The sequence below is a fragment of the Podarcis gaigeae genome, assembly GCF_964106915.1.
Source record: "Podarcis gaigeae genome assembly, chromosome: 5".
NCBI classification, from domain to species: domain Eukaryota; kingdom Metazoa; phylum Chordata; class Lepidosauria; order Squamata; family Lacertidae; genus Podarcis; species Podarcis gaigeae.
The window spans coordinates 30,317,118-30,332,662 of NC_139681.1; the positions used below are offsets into that span (position 1 = coordinate 30,317,118).

The 15,545-nt window shown below is 42.4% G+C and overlaps 1 protein-coding gene across 3 annotated transcripts; it reads right to left on the minus strand.

Moving 5' to 3' along the window:
• Window positions 1-1,749: 1,749 nt before the first annotated feature.
• PBLD (phenazine biosynthesis like protein domain containing) lies at window positions 1,750-15,537 on the minus strand. 3 transcript variants are annotated; one of them, XM_083740630.1, is made up of 12 exons: window positions 15,416-15,537; window positions 14,282-14,454; window positions 13,683-13,870; window positions 11,605-11,754; window positions 7,987-8,086; window positions 7,043-7,141; window positions 6,849-6,958; window positions 6,734-6,763; window positions 5,365-5,453; window positions 4,729-4,907; window positions 3,182-3,244; window positions 1,750-2,151 (listed from the first exon to the last, which is right to left on the minus strand). In XM_083740630.1, the coding sequence occupies exons 4-12, from the start codon at window positions 11,686-11,688 to the stop codon at window positions 2,039-2,041; spliced, it is 867 nt and encodes a 288-aa protein (XP_083596756.1). In that variant the 5' UTR covers window positions 11,689-11,754; window positions 13,683-13,870; window positions 14,282-14,454; window positions 15,416-15,537; the 3' UTR covers window positions 1,750-2,038. The 3 variants fall into 3 exon arrangements, with proteins under 3 accessions (XP_083596756.1, XP_083596757.1, XP_083596758.1); XM_083740631.1 differs by lacking the exons at window positions 11,605-11,754; window positions 13,683-13,870; window positions 15,416-15,537 and having other exon boundaries at window positions 14,282-14,399; XM_083740632.1 differs by lacking the exons at window positions 11,605-11,754; window positions 13,683-13,870; window positions 14,282-14,454; window positions 15,416-15,537 and adding an exon at window positions 8,341-9,946 and having other exon boundaries at window positions 7,987-8,206.
• Window positions 15,538-15,545: the final 8 nt, after the last annotated feature.

Below are 15,545 nucleotides of genomic sequence, written 5' to 3' on the forward strand. Positions count from 1 at the left end.
TTTCAACTTGGTACAGCTCCCCTTCTTTGCACGTATGCAAACTCAACAATCAACATGTCTAATAGAAAACTATTCAGGGCAACTTGAGCTTAAAACCTCTAAAGAAGCCTACCCAAAGAGGTTCAGGTCAGTTGCTATGAGAGGTACACACTCGTCTGGCCCCACATGGCCAAATATTTGACCTTTATGCCTTAATTGGGTGAGGTCTTATTCGGAGTTGTAAATCATGAAGAAGCAAATTATCTTCCAAATTACATGGCAGTTTCACATTAACAGATTGCTGGAAACCACGAAGAAAGGCACTAATCCATTTTCAAGTAGTTGCATGTGACTATCTGTATTATTTAGAGATTTTTAATTTATGTAGTTCTGTAGTTCCTCCCCCCCCAAACTAGTTTTGGGGGATCCAGAATTAGGTGGATATATGTGTATTACATGTTTAGGTTATTGAAAGAGGGCCAGCTCCAGGTGTGTGTGGCGGGTGCAGGGCAAAGTGTGTACTGCATTATAAGGGAATTAAAATGGTGGCAGCAATGAGTCAAGCTGCTTGACCTGGGGGGGGGGGAGGAATAAAAATAAAGAGGGAACCAACCAGGACTGAGGCCTTGGACTAGTTGGACACAGAGGAATGGTGGAAGGAAGCTGCTGGGAAACCCCCAAGGGAAGAAAACTCGGAGCTTGGGGACTGGTGGTGGGACAATGATGAGTGGTCAGAGAGAGGAGACTGGGAGGAGGAGGTGGAAGTTGGGAGTCTTTGGCAAAAAGAAGTCCAGAATCAGTGGCAGAAGCTGCAACAGGAGAGGGGGATGAGAGGCCAAGAGGGAGAGATCAGTCTGGCTGATGAAGAGTCACCCGTTCCTGCTGCAACAAGCTCCCTTCCCCTCTAGTTCCCTAGAACAAGAAGAGGCATAAAAAGGGTGAAGAAGTTAGCTTCATGCAGGCGCAGTCTCATATTGCTTTAGACAAACCCTGGAGGGGACTTAAGACAGCTATGGGGAGGTGGGGGCTTTTAGTCTTGGCAACTGATCCATGGGGTCAGCCATACCAGGGATGAGCTTCTGTCCTCATTAGGCCTGACACTCAGCCAAGTCTGTGCAAATCATGTTCTTGCTTATAAAGAGTTAACTCTAACTTGCAGAGTGTGATTTACTTGCTTCTGAGACTTGATTTCAAATATAATGGAGACTGTTGCGACCAGGCCTGAATTGCATTTCTAGAGAATGTTATGAACCTCCTATCCCTTAGAATAGGGTTGGGGATCCTTTTTCATCCTGAAAACCACATTCCCTTCTGGACAACCTTCTGGGGGCCATGTGATGCTGAAGCTTGTAGGGGCAGAGGCAAAAATGAGTGGAGCAATTGATATAAATCTTACCAGCGCACAACAGACTAGCTTCTACACACACACCATTCTCTATCCTCGATACGGGAAAGGAAGAGGCATCACCAGAGTTCAAGGGCACATTCCAGCCAGGAAAAAATACAAAAGGATGTTATGAAGTAGAGGTCTGGAGAATTGCATTCGGTCTCTAACTCTGCTTTAGAGGTCTACCAAATTCAAGCTTATATACGCAGGGCTATTTACCAGGATAGGATTAAACAGTCATGGAATGAATTGTCCCAAGCAGTTACAAAGGGGCTGGACAGAAATTGCAACACATTATTAAATAAATGTGTTCCTTAATCTGTTATGATCTGGCTCAAGCAGCCAGGATAGCACGGAAAAGGATAGTAATGGAAATAAAAATATACAAACATTTTATTTTATTTTAATTTTTAAAAAATTATATACCACAATAGTCTCAGGGCAGTTTACAAATATGCAATGCAACAAATAAAAATCAGATAAAACTATAAAATCAAACTTCAGTTAAATTGCCTGTCTTCTGAATTATGTCCATTTTGCCTTTTGATTTAAGTAGTCGTTTTCTCTGTAAAATATTCATTTGCATCAGCAATGATAAGAAGAAATGGAAATTTGTAATGATGAAGAACTTTATTTCATTTTATTTCTCTTTCCTTTTTTCAGCGTATTTTCTTAAATGGTCAAAAAACCCTTCAACACAATGACTGTTTGGCCACTGACGTCTACTCTTCCATCAGGCCGAAGCAGAATCTTCAACTTTCCTCCACGAGCAGAACACTGAAATGCTAAACAAAGAGAGGGGGGAGGCTTGTATTTATATTCCCTATTATCTGTGTTCCCCATGAACGATGCATGCTGCAATGCTTGGTTGTCGCTAATGAGCAGCAGATGGGTTAAAGAAAGGGGAAAGCTCTATGGAACTACTGAACTCAGCAGAGCCAATCCACTGACAGGCTATGGTGAAGCCTTCACCCTAGACAGCAAATAGGGAGGATGCAAACTCCACCTGCCCCCACAAAACTCTGCTGCCTATGTGCATGTTATATGCTGCACAGTCTCTCCTCATGCTCCCTCCACCTTTGGGGGCCAGAGAAGAGCCTTCAAAGAAGGCATGTTTTTGAGTTAGGAAGAAAAGTGTCTCTTCAGAACTTACAGCTCTGTGAAGGAACTCTTAATGCACGATCTCCTGCTCCCATGTAAGGTCTTACATATAAGAATTCCTTTACGGACAACCACATGGAACACATGTCTGGGGGAAGGATGCAGGGGATGAGGCTAAACGCATGGCCCTGCTCCTGAGTGAGCACAAAATTACCCCACACCAGAGTAATGTGTGAACTGATCTGCAGTTTCAAGTAGATATGGAGACAGCAAATCCCCTAAGTTAACTCATCTAGAGCCAAACAGCTTAAAAATAATACTGTACAAGTATTTCTTTAGATCCAGGCTTGAAAGACATATTACCATTGATTTTAAGTGACCAATATCATCTTCACTTGCCTATGGTTCTTATTTTTAGAAGGAAAGCCACAGTAATTTTAGCCTGCTGCATGCAAACTGGAAAAAACAGCTTGGTTTAAATTTCTTCTTTCATCAATTTTGGCAAGGGTGGAAAAACTAATACACCTGAGATCCTTGCACAGCACTGTGCCCATATACATTCCTGAACCCTTGCTTGCCTTCAGACCCTCTGGCTAAACAGGAGGAAAAATTAATGTGTAATTAAAGTTTCTGCGGATTTTATTTTTAACAGATTACATTTATTAAATTATTGAGCCCTAAGGTTTATTCTTATAATTGAAGAGAGATTCTTACCACACATTTCCTTTTTCCCCAGTTGTTGTGACCAGTAACTACTTAAGACAGTATGAGCAGATCCTGGAAAGAAAATGAAAAGATGTAATAATCATAACCCAAAAAGTGTAACATTTTTAGGGTTCCAAGCACACCACATGCATTTTAAAAAAATAATGCCACAGTAAGGTAAGGCTGAATTATTATCCTCATTTGCAAACTGGCTGTCACATGGGGAAAGGCAGTATTCTGCAAAGACCTTTAGGATGTGCAGAACATCTCCACACATTAGAATTCTCCTCCATACCTTGCAGTCATGAGGGCTGAAGCATCCAGAATTGAAGAAAGAAGGCAGATTTATCTTTAACCAGGCCTTTGGCTGATTGACATCTGATGCCCTTTTAAAATGTATTGTGGAAAGGGGGATTATTGGGTTGTCATTGCTTTTTTGTTTTTATTATGTATTTTCTGTTTTTTACATTGTGATTTTTATATGTGAGTTTATTTTTTGAACCGTCCTGAGATCCAAGGGTATAAGGCTGTATACAAATATTACCTTCCAGGACTCTGTTTCTTCAACATGGTAGAGTGGGAAGACTTGACAGATGACCATATTTTATCAAATTGGTTTTTTAAACAACAAGAACCCATAAACTCCAAGCTTTTGAGTGTGTGTTAAAAGCCATTATAAATATTGATTGTGGTATATTTTATTTTTATTTGTCCTTCACTGGTTCTAGGTCAACCTTTCAAATTATACCAAAACTAAAACTCACTCATGTGCATGTGGTCCTCCTGAACAATATAGCATCCATTTTATTGTTGATTCATTTACTTTTCTATTTCAAGAATCTCTTAAGGGTTTTAAACACCAAATAGGCACATCTATATACACATGTATTTTTTTTAAGCTATCATGTTAATCCAATATAGTTACATATAACAAATAATGCTTGGCCATGGGCATTCATAGGCAAAAACCTGCCTCAACAGATGTATCTGATGAGAGTAAAAGCTCATTGTGCTCATTTGTTAAAGGTATCATTGGCTTTTTTTGTTTTTTGTTACAGCAGAGTAGCCCAGCAGTTCATCTGAATTTTGTACATAGTAAAGCTTCCAACAAGGGACGCGGGTGGTGAAGGGACACGGGTGTCGCTGTGGGTTAAACCACAGAGCCTAGGGCTTGCTGATCAGAAGGTCAGCGGTTTGAATCCCCGCGACGGGGTGAGCTCCCGTTGCTCGGTCCCTGCTCCTGCCAACCGAGCAGTTTGAAAGCACGTCAAGTGCAAGTAGATAAATAGGTACTGCTCTGGCGGGAAGGTAAATGGTGTTTCCGTGCGCTGCTCTGGTTCGCCAGAAGTGGCTTAGTCGTGCTGGCCACATGACCCGGAAGCTGTACGCCGGCTCCCTCGGCCAATAAAGCGAGATGAACGCCGCAACCCCAGTCAGCCATGACTGGACCTAATGGTCAGGGGTCCCTTTACTTTTACGTAAAGCTTCCAACAGGAATTATTCCCCTATGTTTAATAAAAATGAGAGCAAAGCCCTGCTTAAACACACAAACACACCTGTGACAGGATCTTCTAAAATTCCAACCCATGGAGCAAAGTATCGAGAGAAAAAGTCATAGCTTTCATGTTTTCCGTGGAAATCTCCTTTAATTGTGACTATTAATCCTTGGACTTTCCCAGTCTTCTCAGCCAGCAAAAGTTCTTGGCCATTCACTTGTATTTTCTCCAAATCAGACCTTGAGGTTAAGCATGAAATGTTAAACATTTAAATATATTTTTCCTATGTATGCAAATTTAAAGCTAAAACATGCCAGTGAGAACAATTATGAGCTGAAACATACTGCAGTTCTGGGTATCTAAAGTAAGGATAGCGACAGTAAGAGCAAGTGCCCAGTGCTGGTATAATGTCTACAACAGCCTTCACCAACCTGGTGCCCTCCAGGGGTTTTGCAGTGCCAGTCAAACAGAATAAGGCATCAAAGGAGGGGAGGTGGGGTTCACATTAATTTACATATAACAAAGATGGCGAGCCTATGGCCCCCTAGACATTGTTGGAGTCCAACTTCCGTCAGCCCAAGCCAGCACAGCCAATGGTCAACAATGAGGGGAGCTGCAATCCAGCAACCATCTGGCGTGCCAAATATTCCCCAGCCTTGCTAATACCTAATGAACTTTGTAGAAAAACACATATACCTTCCATAAGCATCACTGAGGCAGACAAGGAGCTTCTTTGTGTCAGGAGAATAGCGAACATCTTGAACATTCATATCGCCTACAGCTGCCTGGTAATAAAATATTACAGGATGAACCCCAAAGAACTAGAGCATCTCCTAAATTACAATCATTAAGGATGCATTACATTCTCAGTCAAATCAAAGGATGCACACATTTTAGGCACACGTGTGGGAGAACAGACAGATGACTTCCTCTTCTTAACACTTTGAGAACCCAAATTTAAACCCCTCTCCTCTGGAATAAGTTGTGTGTGTGCTCCAGATGCAGAGAGAGCTTACTCATCTTTGCATCAGGATGACGTACAGGGCTCAAGCTTCATATGGTGCAAATAAACACAGAAAGAGAACATGCAGCCTACATGTGCTTTCTGTCTGCTCACTCAGATTCCTCCTAGTTTGTTTAGAACATTTGGAGAAGCCACTTTTAAACACATGGACTGATGCCCAAGAGCTCAGAGATAATTTGGCTGAGATCTTCAAAGCCCAAAGGAGAGATACATTCACTTTTCATCTCCTCCCACAGTACCTTGACACTATTAATGCAGCCCAGTCTCTACTCCTTTAATTGGATCTGTCAAAAACCAAGAAGCACCCTTACTCTCTAATGTAACCCCTAGTGTGCATGATTATCCCATTTTATCCTCACAACAGCCTTGCACAGTAGGCTAGACTGAAAGTTGGGGTCAGGCCCAAAGTGTACCTAATGTCCAAATGTAGATTTGAGCCCAGTTCTGTTCACCACAAACCACAGACTTTCCCTACTTTATTAACGGAACAATTTTGCAATAAGGACACAGTAACTAACCTAATATAGTGGTACTACCTGGAATAAAATCTTTTATCACAGAGCTAGCATCCATGATTAATTAAATGTTTCATAAACATTCAAATTGCATCTGCATAATTTGAGGTACAGAGGATGCTTGCTACATGCAGGCCAATATGGCATGGGGAAAGAGACGATGCAAAATGTGTATGGCATAGAGCAGTGCTGCCCAATTGGTGGCCCGTAGACCCCAGGGGGGGTCTATGTAACCCAGGGTGTCCATGGCACCATTCACGTAACAAAAGCTACCACAGATATATCAAAATTTTCAAAAGTAGGGGCTTGATGGGTTGGCTTTGGAAAAACAGGAGATCTGTAGTCATTGGGAACCACTGACATAGAGGTTTACCGCCAGTCCTTTGCAGGGTTAGACATGCCTCACTCTGCAAAAGTGTACAGTGCAGTAATAAGGATGATGATGTTGAATTGTTGGAATACTCTGTGTTATTCACTATACATTTAATAAAATCACAATAAATAATATAAGGATTACACTAATTACCTTCACTAACTTTTCCACTTCCTGGAAATCCTGGATGAAAAGAAATAAATATGTATATAATGATTGCTCTTAACTAATCTTTTGGAAAAATGCTGGCAATTTAAGTCTATCTAACCTGTGGATAAGTAGGATAAAGGGGTAAGTCCAGGATAATACGATCGCCTGCTTGTCTTGCATTTAATTCTCCACTCAGAGTTACGAAAGTGAGGGTTGAATTCACATTTTCTGTTTTTAAAATTAGAAACATATAACTGTAATATAGGTTGAAAGGTATATTTGCAAATAACTTATAGCTTAAATGTTAATTACTCTTGTTGTGGAATAACACAGCTGCTGAGGCAAGGGTAGCGTGGCCACAGAGTGGGACCTCCTTAGCTGGTGTAAACCACCTTAATCCAAAATGGGAACCTAGGAAAAGAAAATTCAAGAGTCAGGCTTACAGTAAACTCTTCCTGTAGCTTTACGGCTGTATCACACCAGATTTTCAGCCATTTACTTGCCCTTTTATAGTGTTACTGCATGTGAACCCCTTTCCACATAACACCTGTGGTTTTCTTTGATAAAAGAGAAAGAAAACAGCCATCTATTTGTAACATGCCAATGTCCGATATTAATTTTTAAAAATGGAAGTATGGGTGTGGTAGGTATTTGAGAAGATGAATCAGTAGCCTCCCTATAGGCTATTGTGTGTGTCAGCTATTTGGTGATAAAAATGTTCCACAGATTAAAATTCTTCCAAGATGAAGAAAATGAGATGGAACTACTCCCTGGACTGCCTGTGCTACAAAATGAGATGGCACATTCCTGAGTTGGTAACACCACTCCAGGTTGCATGTGACAGATGTCATTCTTAATGCATCTCTGAGTTGTTGTTTTAATTCTCTGTAAGAAAGCTAGCAGATTAGGAATGAAAATTCTAATCTGTGTCAAACCTTCTGCTACTTTTCTGCTTGCAGGGAGATTTTATGCAAAGGAGCATTCAGTGGTATCTCTCTGCTTTAGTTTTAAGCAATACAGTCCACTCTGCCACATTAGAAATTGTAGATTTCCCAGGGTTCCTTGGGAAAAAAGTTTAACTGTTAAACCAGATAAGGTCTGTGGTATGTTTATACACCAAGTATTTATTGCCTCAACTTACATTATAGTCTACTAACTAAAGTGTCAACCTTCCTTAATATTTTTAAGCAGGGGATATGATTTACCCTCTGCTGAAGTCAACTGAAAAATTACCCCTTATTTTAATGTAGTCTTACTTCTTGTAAAGTCATCAGTAGGATCCAGTTTTCTGATGAATGCCGTTTCTGAGAGGTTCATTTCTGTTGCTATTTTTTGGTGCCAACCTTCTTCCAGTTCCTATTTTTAAAAAATCAAATAATTGCCCGTGAATTGGTATTATTTATTTTACAGCAAAATAAAAGACCTGATAAACAAAGAGCCTAGCATTGCACATGAAGTTTAAATGGGTTCATGGTACTGTTTCTTATTCAACAGAGATGCAGAAGCAGTAGGAATAAAATAACCTGCAAGCCACCCCAGACATCGCCTCTGCCATTAGGAGTTAGTTCCTTATGAGATACCATGCAATATGTCTGGAATTCCCTTGACACAGCAGGGCGCGAATTGCTGGGATGTCTAGGAAAATCTGGAAGTATGGTAAAAACACTTGTTGAATGATCAAAACTAAGTTGAATGATCAAAACTACATTTAAGTTCATCACAAACTGGATAAAAAATTAAAATTTTAGATTTAAACTTAGTCTTGATCATTCAGCAAGTGTACAAAATATTAAGAAAACTGGATGACATGAGGTGAAAAAGTTGGATCACTTGATATGACCCAGCAAAGCAAAGCAAAGCAAAACAGAAACCCACAAACTCAGAAAACTAACTAGCACCATCTTGTGGTAATTTTGAAATATAGCAATCCTGTGTTTTCTTATTTTGGCCTAACTGACCCAGGGGTTTGCGGGGCCCTGTGCACAGTCCTTTATGGGGGACCTATTCATTCAACTAAATAAACACGATCATGCCAAAATTAGGGTGCATGAGATGATATTAATAATGTTTCTGCCTTCGTGCTGTGCTTGCCCCCAACAACTTGGGAACAATCCCAGCAGCAGGCTAGGTAGGAAAAAACGGTGGTGATAACAGTCGTATTTTGGATCCCGAACACCTTGTGAGTCCAACGTTTTGGCTCCTGAACGCCACAAACCCAGAAGTGAGTGTTCCAGTTTATGAACGTACATCAGATGGGGCTTCTGCAGCTTCTGATTGGCTGAAGGAGCTTCCTGCAGCCAATTGGAAATCACGCCTTGGTTTTCGAATGTTTTGGAAGTTGACCAGATTTCCAGAATGGATTCCGTTCGACTTCCAAGGTACTACTGTACTACTAATGATGCATTGAAATGCCTCCCCCATAACGTTTGGGAAAAATCTGGGGAAACATGATAATAATGGTGATAATAAAGGTTATGATAATGACTCTGCACTCCCCCAGCCTCAAGCAACTTGGGAACAATCCAGAAAAAGAAAATAATTATGATCCTTCTGCACTGGGCTCCTTCCCTCTCCCTACCAAGAAAACCCCAACAGCTTGGGAACAATCAGGAAAATGTGATGTTGAGATCAAAATGTCTCTGTACCCCCACTCCCCCCAAAAAGACAAATCAATAAAAGATGGGAGGATGAGGAAATCTGGGCTACCCTGCCGCCCCCCCCCCAAACAGCTTTGGAACAATCCTTCCTGTATGGCAGGCTTCCTCAACCTTGGCCCTCCAGATGTTTTTGGCCTACAACTCCCATGATCCCTAGCTAGTAGGACCAGTGGTCAGGGATGATGGGAATTGTAGTCTCAAAACATCTGAAGGGCCGAGGTTGAGGAAGCCTGCTGTATGGCATGGCATGGAGAAACAAAAAAAAAACCTATATGCAGAGGGTACATAACTCTAGAAAATTAGCCAAACCACACATCAGAGCTTTCCAAACTGTGCGTCGGACATGTTAGTGTGTCAGCTGCAGTGTGTAGATGTGTCACATGAACGCTCCCCACGCTCCTTTCGGGGCTGAAAAGTGGTTAGTTTAACCTCTGGTTGGCTAGTAAAACTGAATTACTGTGTCGTGAAATAATGCATGTCTAAAAAGTGTGTCACCAACATGAAAAGTTTGGAAAGCTCTGCAATACATGGTCCAAGGTTTAATGATTCAAAATACAGTGGTACCTCGGGTTAAATACTATTTCTGGGTTAGCGGAGTCTGTAACCTGAAGCATATGTAACGTGAGGTACCACTGTACAAGTACATATTTGCAAATGGGCATCCAGAGACTGAGAGATGGCATGCCAATTGCGCTACTGAATCCTTGGCACACCACTCCTGAGCACAGCCAATGTAGCTGTGTGGCCAAACATTCTTAAACACCAGCCAAAAAAGCTGCTGAGCAATGGATTCAGACAGGCACAAGAAGAATTCATTGACAGAGGTTACAAACATATGAGAAAGTGCTGAGATTACAGGGAGACACAGAGCACAAAGAAAGGCAGATAAGGGTGCAAGGGACACAGAGGGCAAAAGGCACAAATAAAATCCAGTGGGCAACACATGCACAAACAGGAAAAGAACTCGTTAGGAACAAAGTCTTATACAGAGTCAGACTATTGGTCCATCCAGTACATTATCTAAGACTGTCAACCTGAGGGAGCCATGGCACCTGTAGGCACCAGGTTTATGACCTTCATGTGTTTTTTGGAGTCAATCCACTGCCTTCTCTTATGGAGGAGCTTTTCTGAATGAGGGGATCTAGTTCTTCAAATGCCACTATCATCCACAAGTGCCTAGAAACATTCAAATATTTGTCCAAGAAGGCTAGAATGTTAGTATCTTCAGGGTCCAGGTACAGTTTCCATAGGAGTGGCCTGATCACTGCCTGGTCCAAGGTTATTTTCTACTTCTTGATTGTGGCACAGCAGTACAGTGGTACCTTGGGTCACAAACACTCGGGTTACAGACTCCGCTAACCCGGAAGTAGTACCTCGGGTTAAGGACTTTACCTCAGGATGAGAACACAAATTGTGTGTCGGCGGTGCGGTGGCAGTGGGAGGCCCCATTAGCAAAAGTGGTACCTCAGGTTAAGAACGGTTTCAGGTTAAGAATGGACCTCCGGAATGAATTAAGTTCGTAACCAGAGGTATTACTGTAGTCATGATCACAGATCATAAACAGATGCCATGCCGTTGAAGGGGCTGGAACACCTTAAAAAGTAGCAACCGACATTTTTCAACCATACTTGGGTGACAAAATACCTTGGGTTGGCTTTGTTGAAATCAATACGACTAAATCAGATTAAATCTAAGAATTGTGCACAACTGTTTCATAAAGAAGACTGCCAGTGCTTATGAAATAGGTCAATTTGGAATTCAATCTGTGTTCTAAAAAACTCTAGAAAACCTAGCAGTGAGGGAAACATTAACTGCATAAATGCTTCCTGGGAAGTCTTGACATTACTGTGAAAAGTTTCCTGAGGGCAGGAATTTTTGAAAAACCCTGGGCCAGATAAACAGCACAGGAATTTTCTGTACCCACAACAAACCAATCCTTAGTCAAGAAAAGCATCACTAAAAATTAACATAAATGGCACCAGTCACACACAGGAAAGTTTTGTAATGTAGGGAGCTGCCTTACACTGAGTCGGGCCATTGGTTTATCTAGCTCATTATGTCTACAGCTCTCCAGGGTTTCAGGCAACATCTCTCCCAGCAATACTAACTGGAGATGTTGGGGACTGAGCCTAGGAACTTCTGCATGCAATGCTGATGCTCTGCCACTGAGCCTAACAAACATCAGCATTCTGGTAAAGACAAGTTTCAAAAACTTACATCTTCAAGAAGACAAACAGCTGCAGGATTTCCAGAAAATGGCTGATCTGTAAAGGCATCAACTGTGAAAATAGAAATCTGCATTTTCTTCCCTTATTCTTGGCTGCTTTTAAAAATGGCGTTTTGCAAACTGCTGACTCATCTTCTCAGCTGTTGCATAAATGGCTGAGTTAATATTACACCAAGTGAAATATTACAAGTGTAATGTTACACCAAGTGAGTACAAAAAACTGGTAGCTTTGCCAACACTTATTTTCCTTTTTTTTCTTCCTCACATGTCCCAGCCCAGCAATCACATTTTTAACATTTTCCCTATATTTATAAGAAATTCCAACATTATTTTAATGACTGTTGCTGAAATTATAAATTCCCTTTTACGTGTGTGTCAATGTGATTTACAAATATATCATAAAAACAGCTGAAATGGTTTTTAAAACTATATAAAAAATAACTGAATATACTGTAGGTTTAAAAACAATACAAAATGAACATCTGTGGCAAAGGATTTTTGAGCTGCTGGAAAACCTTGTTCACACAGAAACGTCTTCCATTGTTTTAGAAAGTACAGATAGTGCATGCCTGGTATATTTCAACAGGGTTGCTGCTCCACAGAATGGGGCAGCAACACTGAAAGCCTTGTTCCAAGTTACTGTGGAGCCCGTTTCCGATATTTTGGGGACTTTAGCAGCAGTGTAGCAACCACCACCAGCTTATTGAGCTTTTTTTAGGAAGTTGTGGATTTTAGGGATGGGAAGTGCTCCGCCCCCTTGCAGCATCCAAAATGCCCGGCAACCACCGTTCCGCCCTCAAACTCCTCTGCTGCCCAGAATCCCAACCCCGATGCACAGCAGCCACTGTGCCACAGTACAGACCCCCATGGTGCCCTACCCCCCCCCCAGTGCAGACTGCCCCCCTGCCGCAAGCTAGCTACGCTACTGGACTTTAGGAAGAAACATTGCAGTGACCTGTTGGATATACTGTATGGATATATAAAGAATAAGGTGGCCTCTTTAAAGGTTAAGCATCAAGAAAAGCTAATTTATGTGTGGAGTTAATTTTTATTAACTGAATTTGGAGAATTACCGTATTTTTCGCTCCATAAGATGCACCAGACCGTAGTTTTGGGAGGAGGAAAACAATAAATCTGAATCCCAGAAGCCAGAACAGCAAGCGGGATCGCTGCGCGAAGCAAAGCAGAAGGAGGACAGGCGCGTTGCTGAAGGGGCGCTGCGCAGTTCTCTCGCTCTGTGCAGCGTCCCTTCAGTGAAGCGGGAGGAAGAACAAAAGGGGCTCCGTTCCTCCTCCTGCTTCGCTGAAGAGGCGCTGCACAGCAATCCCTCTCTGCGCAGCGCCATTCGCTTCATATGACGCACTCACATTTCCCCTTACTTTTTAGGAGGAAAAAAGTGTGTCTTATGGAGTGAAAAATATGGTATTTCTGTTTATCTCTGTAGAAAGAAACACAACAGATGTGAAACTCTACACATTTACTCAGAAAAAAAGCCTTAGTGTGTTCAGCAGTGCCGATTCCAGTGTGTCCATAAGGTTTGGGGGCCATAATTATTTTTTAAAAAAACAGAGTCCTCACCTTGAAGAGTAAGAAATTGTCTTTAAGGTGCGACAATAATTTGTTGTCTTTGCTGCAACAGGTGATTACGGCTACCTTTCTGGAAACAGTTGTTTACCTAGGCAAGCAGTATTTCATGTTTTAAACATTAAGGGGCAATTATTCTGTGATGCAATAAAAGTTATGAGTTTAAGATTGTTCTTTGGAACCAGCATACATACCCATTGCCCATTAATCACTTTAAAATCAATAGGGCTTATGATACACCGATTGGAAATTGTGAGGATTATTTTTCCCTTTTCCATGATATTCTTCCTAGGAGGCAGGAGGTATAACCTTCCATTGGCTCTTTGTTCTCTGGCTGAAAGATGGGGGCAGTGTGTCATTCCTTTGAGCCAGGGGTCAGCAAACTTTTTCAGCAGGGGGTCGGTCCACTGTCCTTTAGACCTTGTGGGAGGCCTGACTATACTTGGGGGAGGGGAATGATGCAAGAGCACCACGAGCTGCTTACCTGTGTATTGCGAGCGGCAGGGGCTGGCAGCGGCGGAGGGACGATGAGCGGTGTGCAAAAGGGCTTCAGAGAGAGGCTGCTTAAAATGGCAGCCGCTCGAGAGCTGCTGCTGCTGGCACCAACAAAGCCCAGCCCCCTTCCTCCTCTAGGCAGGGCAGGGAGAAACCAGGAGGGAGGAGGCGCCGCCACTGCCGTGTGAGGGAGAGGGAAAGGGAAAGAACGCATAGCTGGCGAGCCACACAGCAATTTCCGGATCGTCTGCGGCCCGGATCCAGAAGGCAATTGGGCCTGATCTGGCCCAAGGGCCTTAGTTTGCCGCCCCATGCTCTGAGCACTGCAATTCCAGGACTAGTGGGGAATTTACTTTTCAAATGTAAATGAATAATAATATTAATAATAATAATTTATTTATATCCTGCCCTCCCTGCCCAGGGCCAGGCTCAGGGTAGCTAACACCAAATATAAATGACAATAAAACATAATAGGAGGCAGGACAGTTAATTAAAATACAGCTTAAAATGCAGCCTCATTTTAGTAGTAGCCATAAATCAAGACCATAAAGGGAGGAAACATCAGATATGAAGTAGTAGAGCACTTACTTGCTTTGAATGCAAAAGGTCCCCAGGTCAAACCCTTGCAGGACCAGGTACAGATCTCTGTATGAATCCCTGGAGAGTCACTGTCAGTGTGTAGACAGTCCTGAACTAGGTGAATCACTGGGGCTCCTCAGCACCTTCCCATATTCCCAAAATAAATGTCAGTTTGAACAGGACTGTTCCTCCCCAATGCAGAATGATACGATATCCCGAGCCACCATGTGGCTTTAGAGCTCAGAGATCAACATCAGAGCCAGTATGGTGTAGTGGTTAAGAGCGGTAGTTTCGTAATCTGGGGAACCGGGTTCGTGTCTCCGCTCCTCCACATGCAGCTGCTGGGTGACCTTGGGCTAGTCACACTTCTCTGAAGTCTCTCAGCCCCACTCACCTCACAGAGTGTTTGTTGTGGGGGAGGAAGGGAAAGGAGAATGTTAGCCGCTTTGAGACTCCTTAAAGGGAGTGAAAGGCGGGATATCAAATCCAAACTCCTCTTCTCTTCTTCTTCTTCACTGCACCAGTTGTGGGAGAAATGCTGGGAGCAAACATGCCCCTTGTACACTGCCATGATAGACTTGATGCCTAAGCTCTACAAGATGATTGCATCTTTTCAGAAGAACATATGCAGCACTGTCCAGTATGTTGGTTCATCCTTGGACACCTTCCCTAGAAAGAGAGGCATGAAACAAGGCTGTGTCTCAACTCTCTTTGACATATCCTCCTCCCTGCTGCTCTCATATGGTACACTTCTTCCATTGCCTCTTGAGACAGACAGATGCCAATAATAGGATTTCACTGAATAATCCATTGAAGGAATATTTAAGACCCTGGCAACGCTTCTTACACTCAATGTGACACAATTGCAAACAGCGTCATTATTTATTTTCTCCTTGTTGCTATTTAAGCTCCTTAACAGACTCTCCAGTATTTTGTCACCTGAAACTAAACGTGCTCCTTTTGTATTACAAAGACTTGTGTTTACACATAAGACAGTTTCTGATCTATTGTGGTGAGTTGTGACTTAGTAGCTGGCTGGTAGGGATGCCATATGTCCTTTTTTTCCACGGGTAGTTTCGTTAAATTATGGTCCCATTATTTTGAACTCACTGGCCTTACTGGCACAGCATTAGCAACAGGTACCTTGAAAACACCTGCTTATCAAGGCCGAAAGCATCAACGAGTGGGATTACACAGCGCTAAACTGCACACTCGGCCTTGGAAGGCTTTCCTTCTGCGCATGCGCCCCGCCATCTCGCTCCCTGGACCTAAA

Excerpts from the sequence above, each read along its gene's own strand:
- PBLD (XM_083740630.1), bottom strand. The coding sequence starts at position 11,688 with ATGCAGATTTCTATTTTCACAGTTGATGCCTTTACAGATCAGCCATTT. Across the intron at positions 3,245-4,728 it reads TTTAGAAGATCCTGTCACAG|GATCTGCTCATACTGTCTTA; the intron begins GTGTGTTTGTGT and ends TTTTCTTTCCAG. Across the intron at positions 2,152-3,181 it reads GGGGAAAAAGGAAATGTGTG|CATTTCAGTGTTCTGCTCGT; the intron begins GTAAGAATCTCT and ends CTCTTTGTTTAG.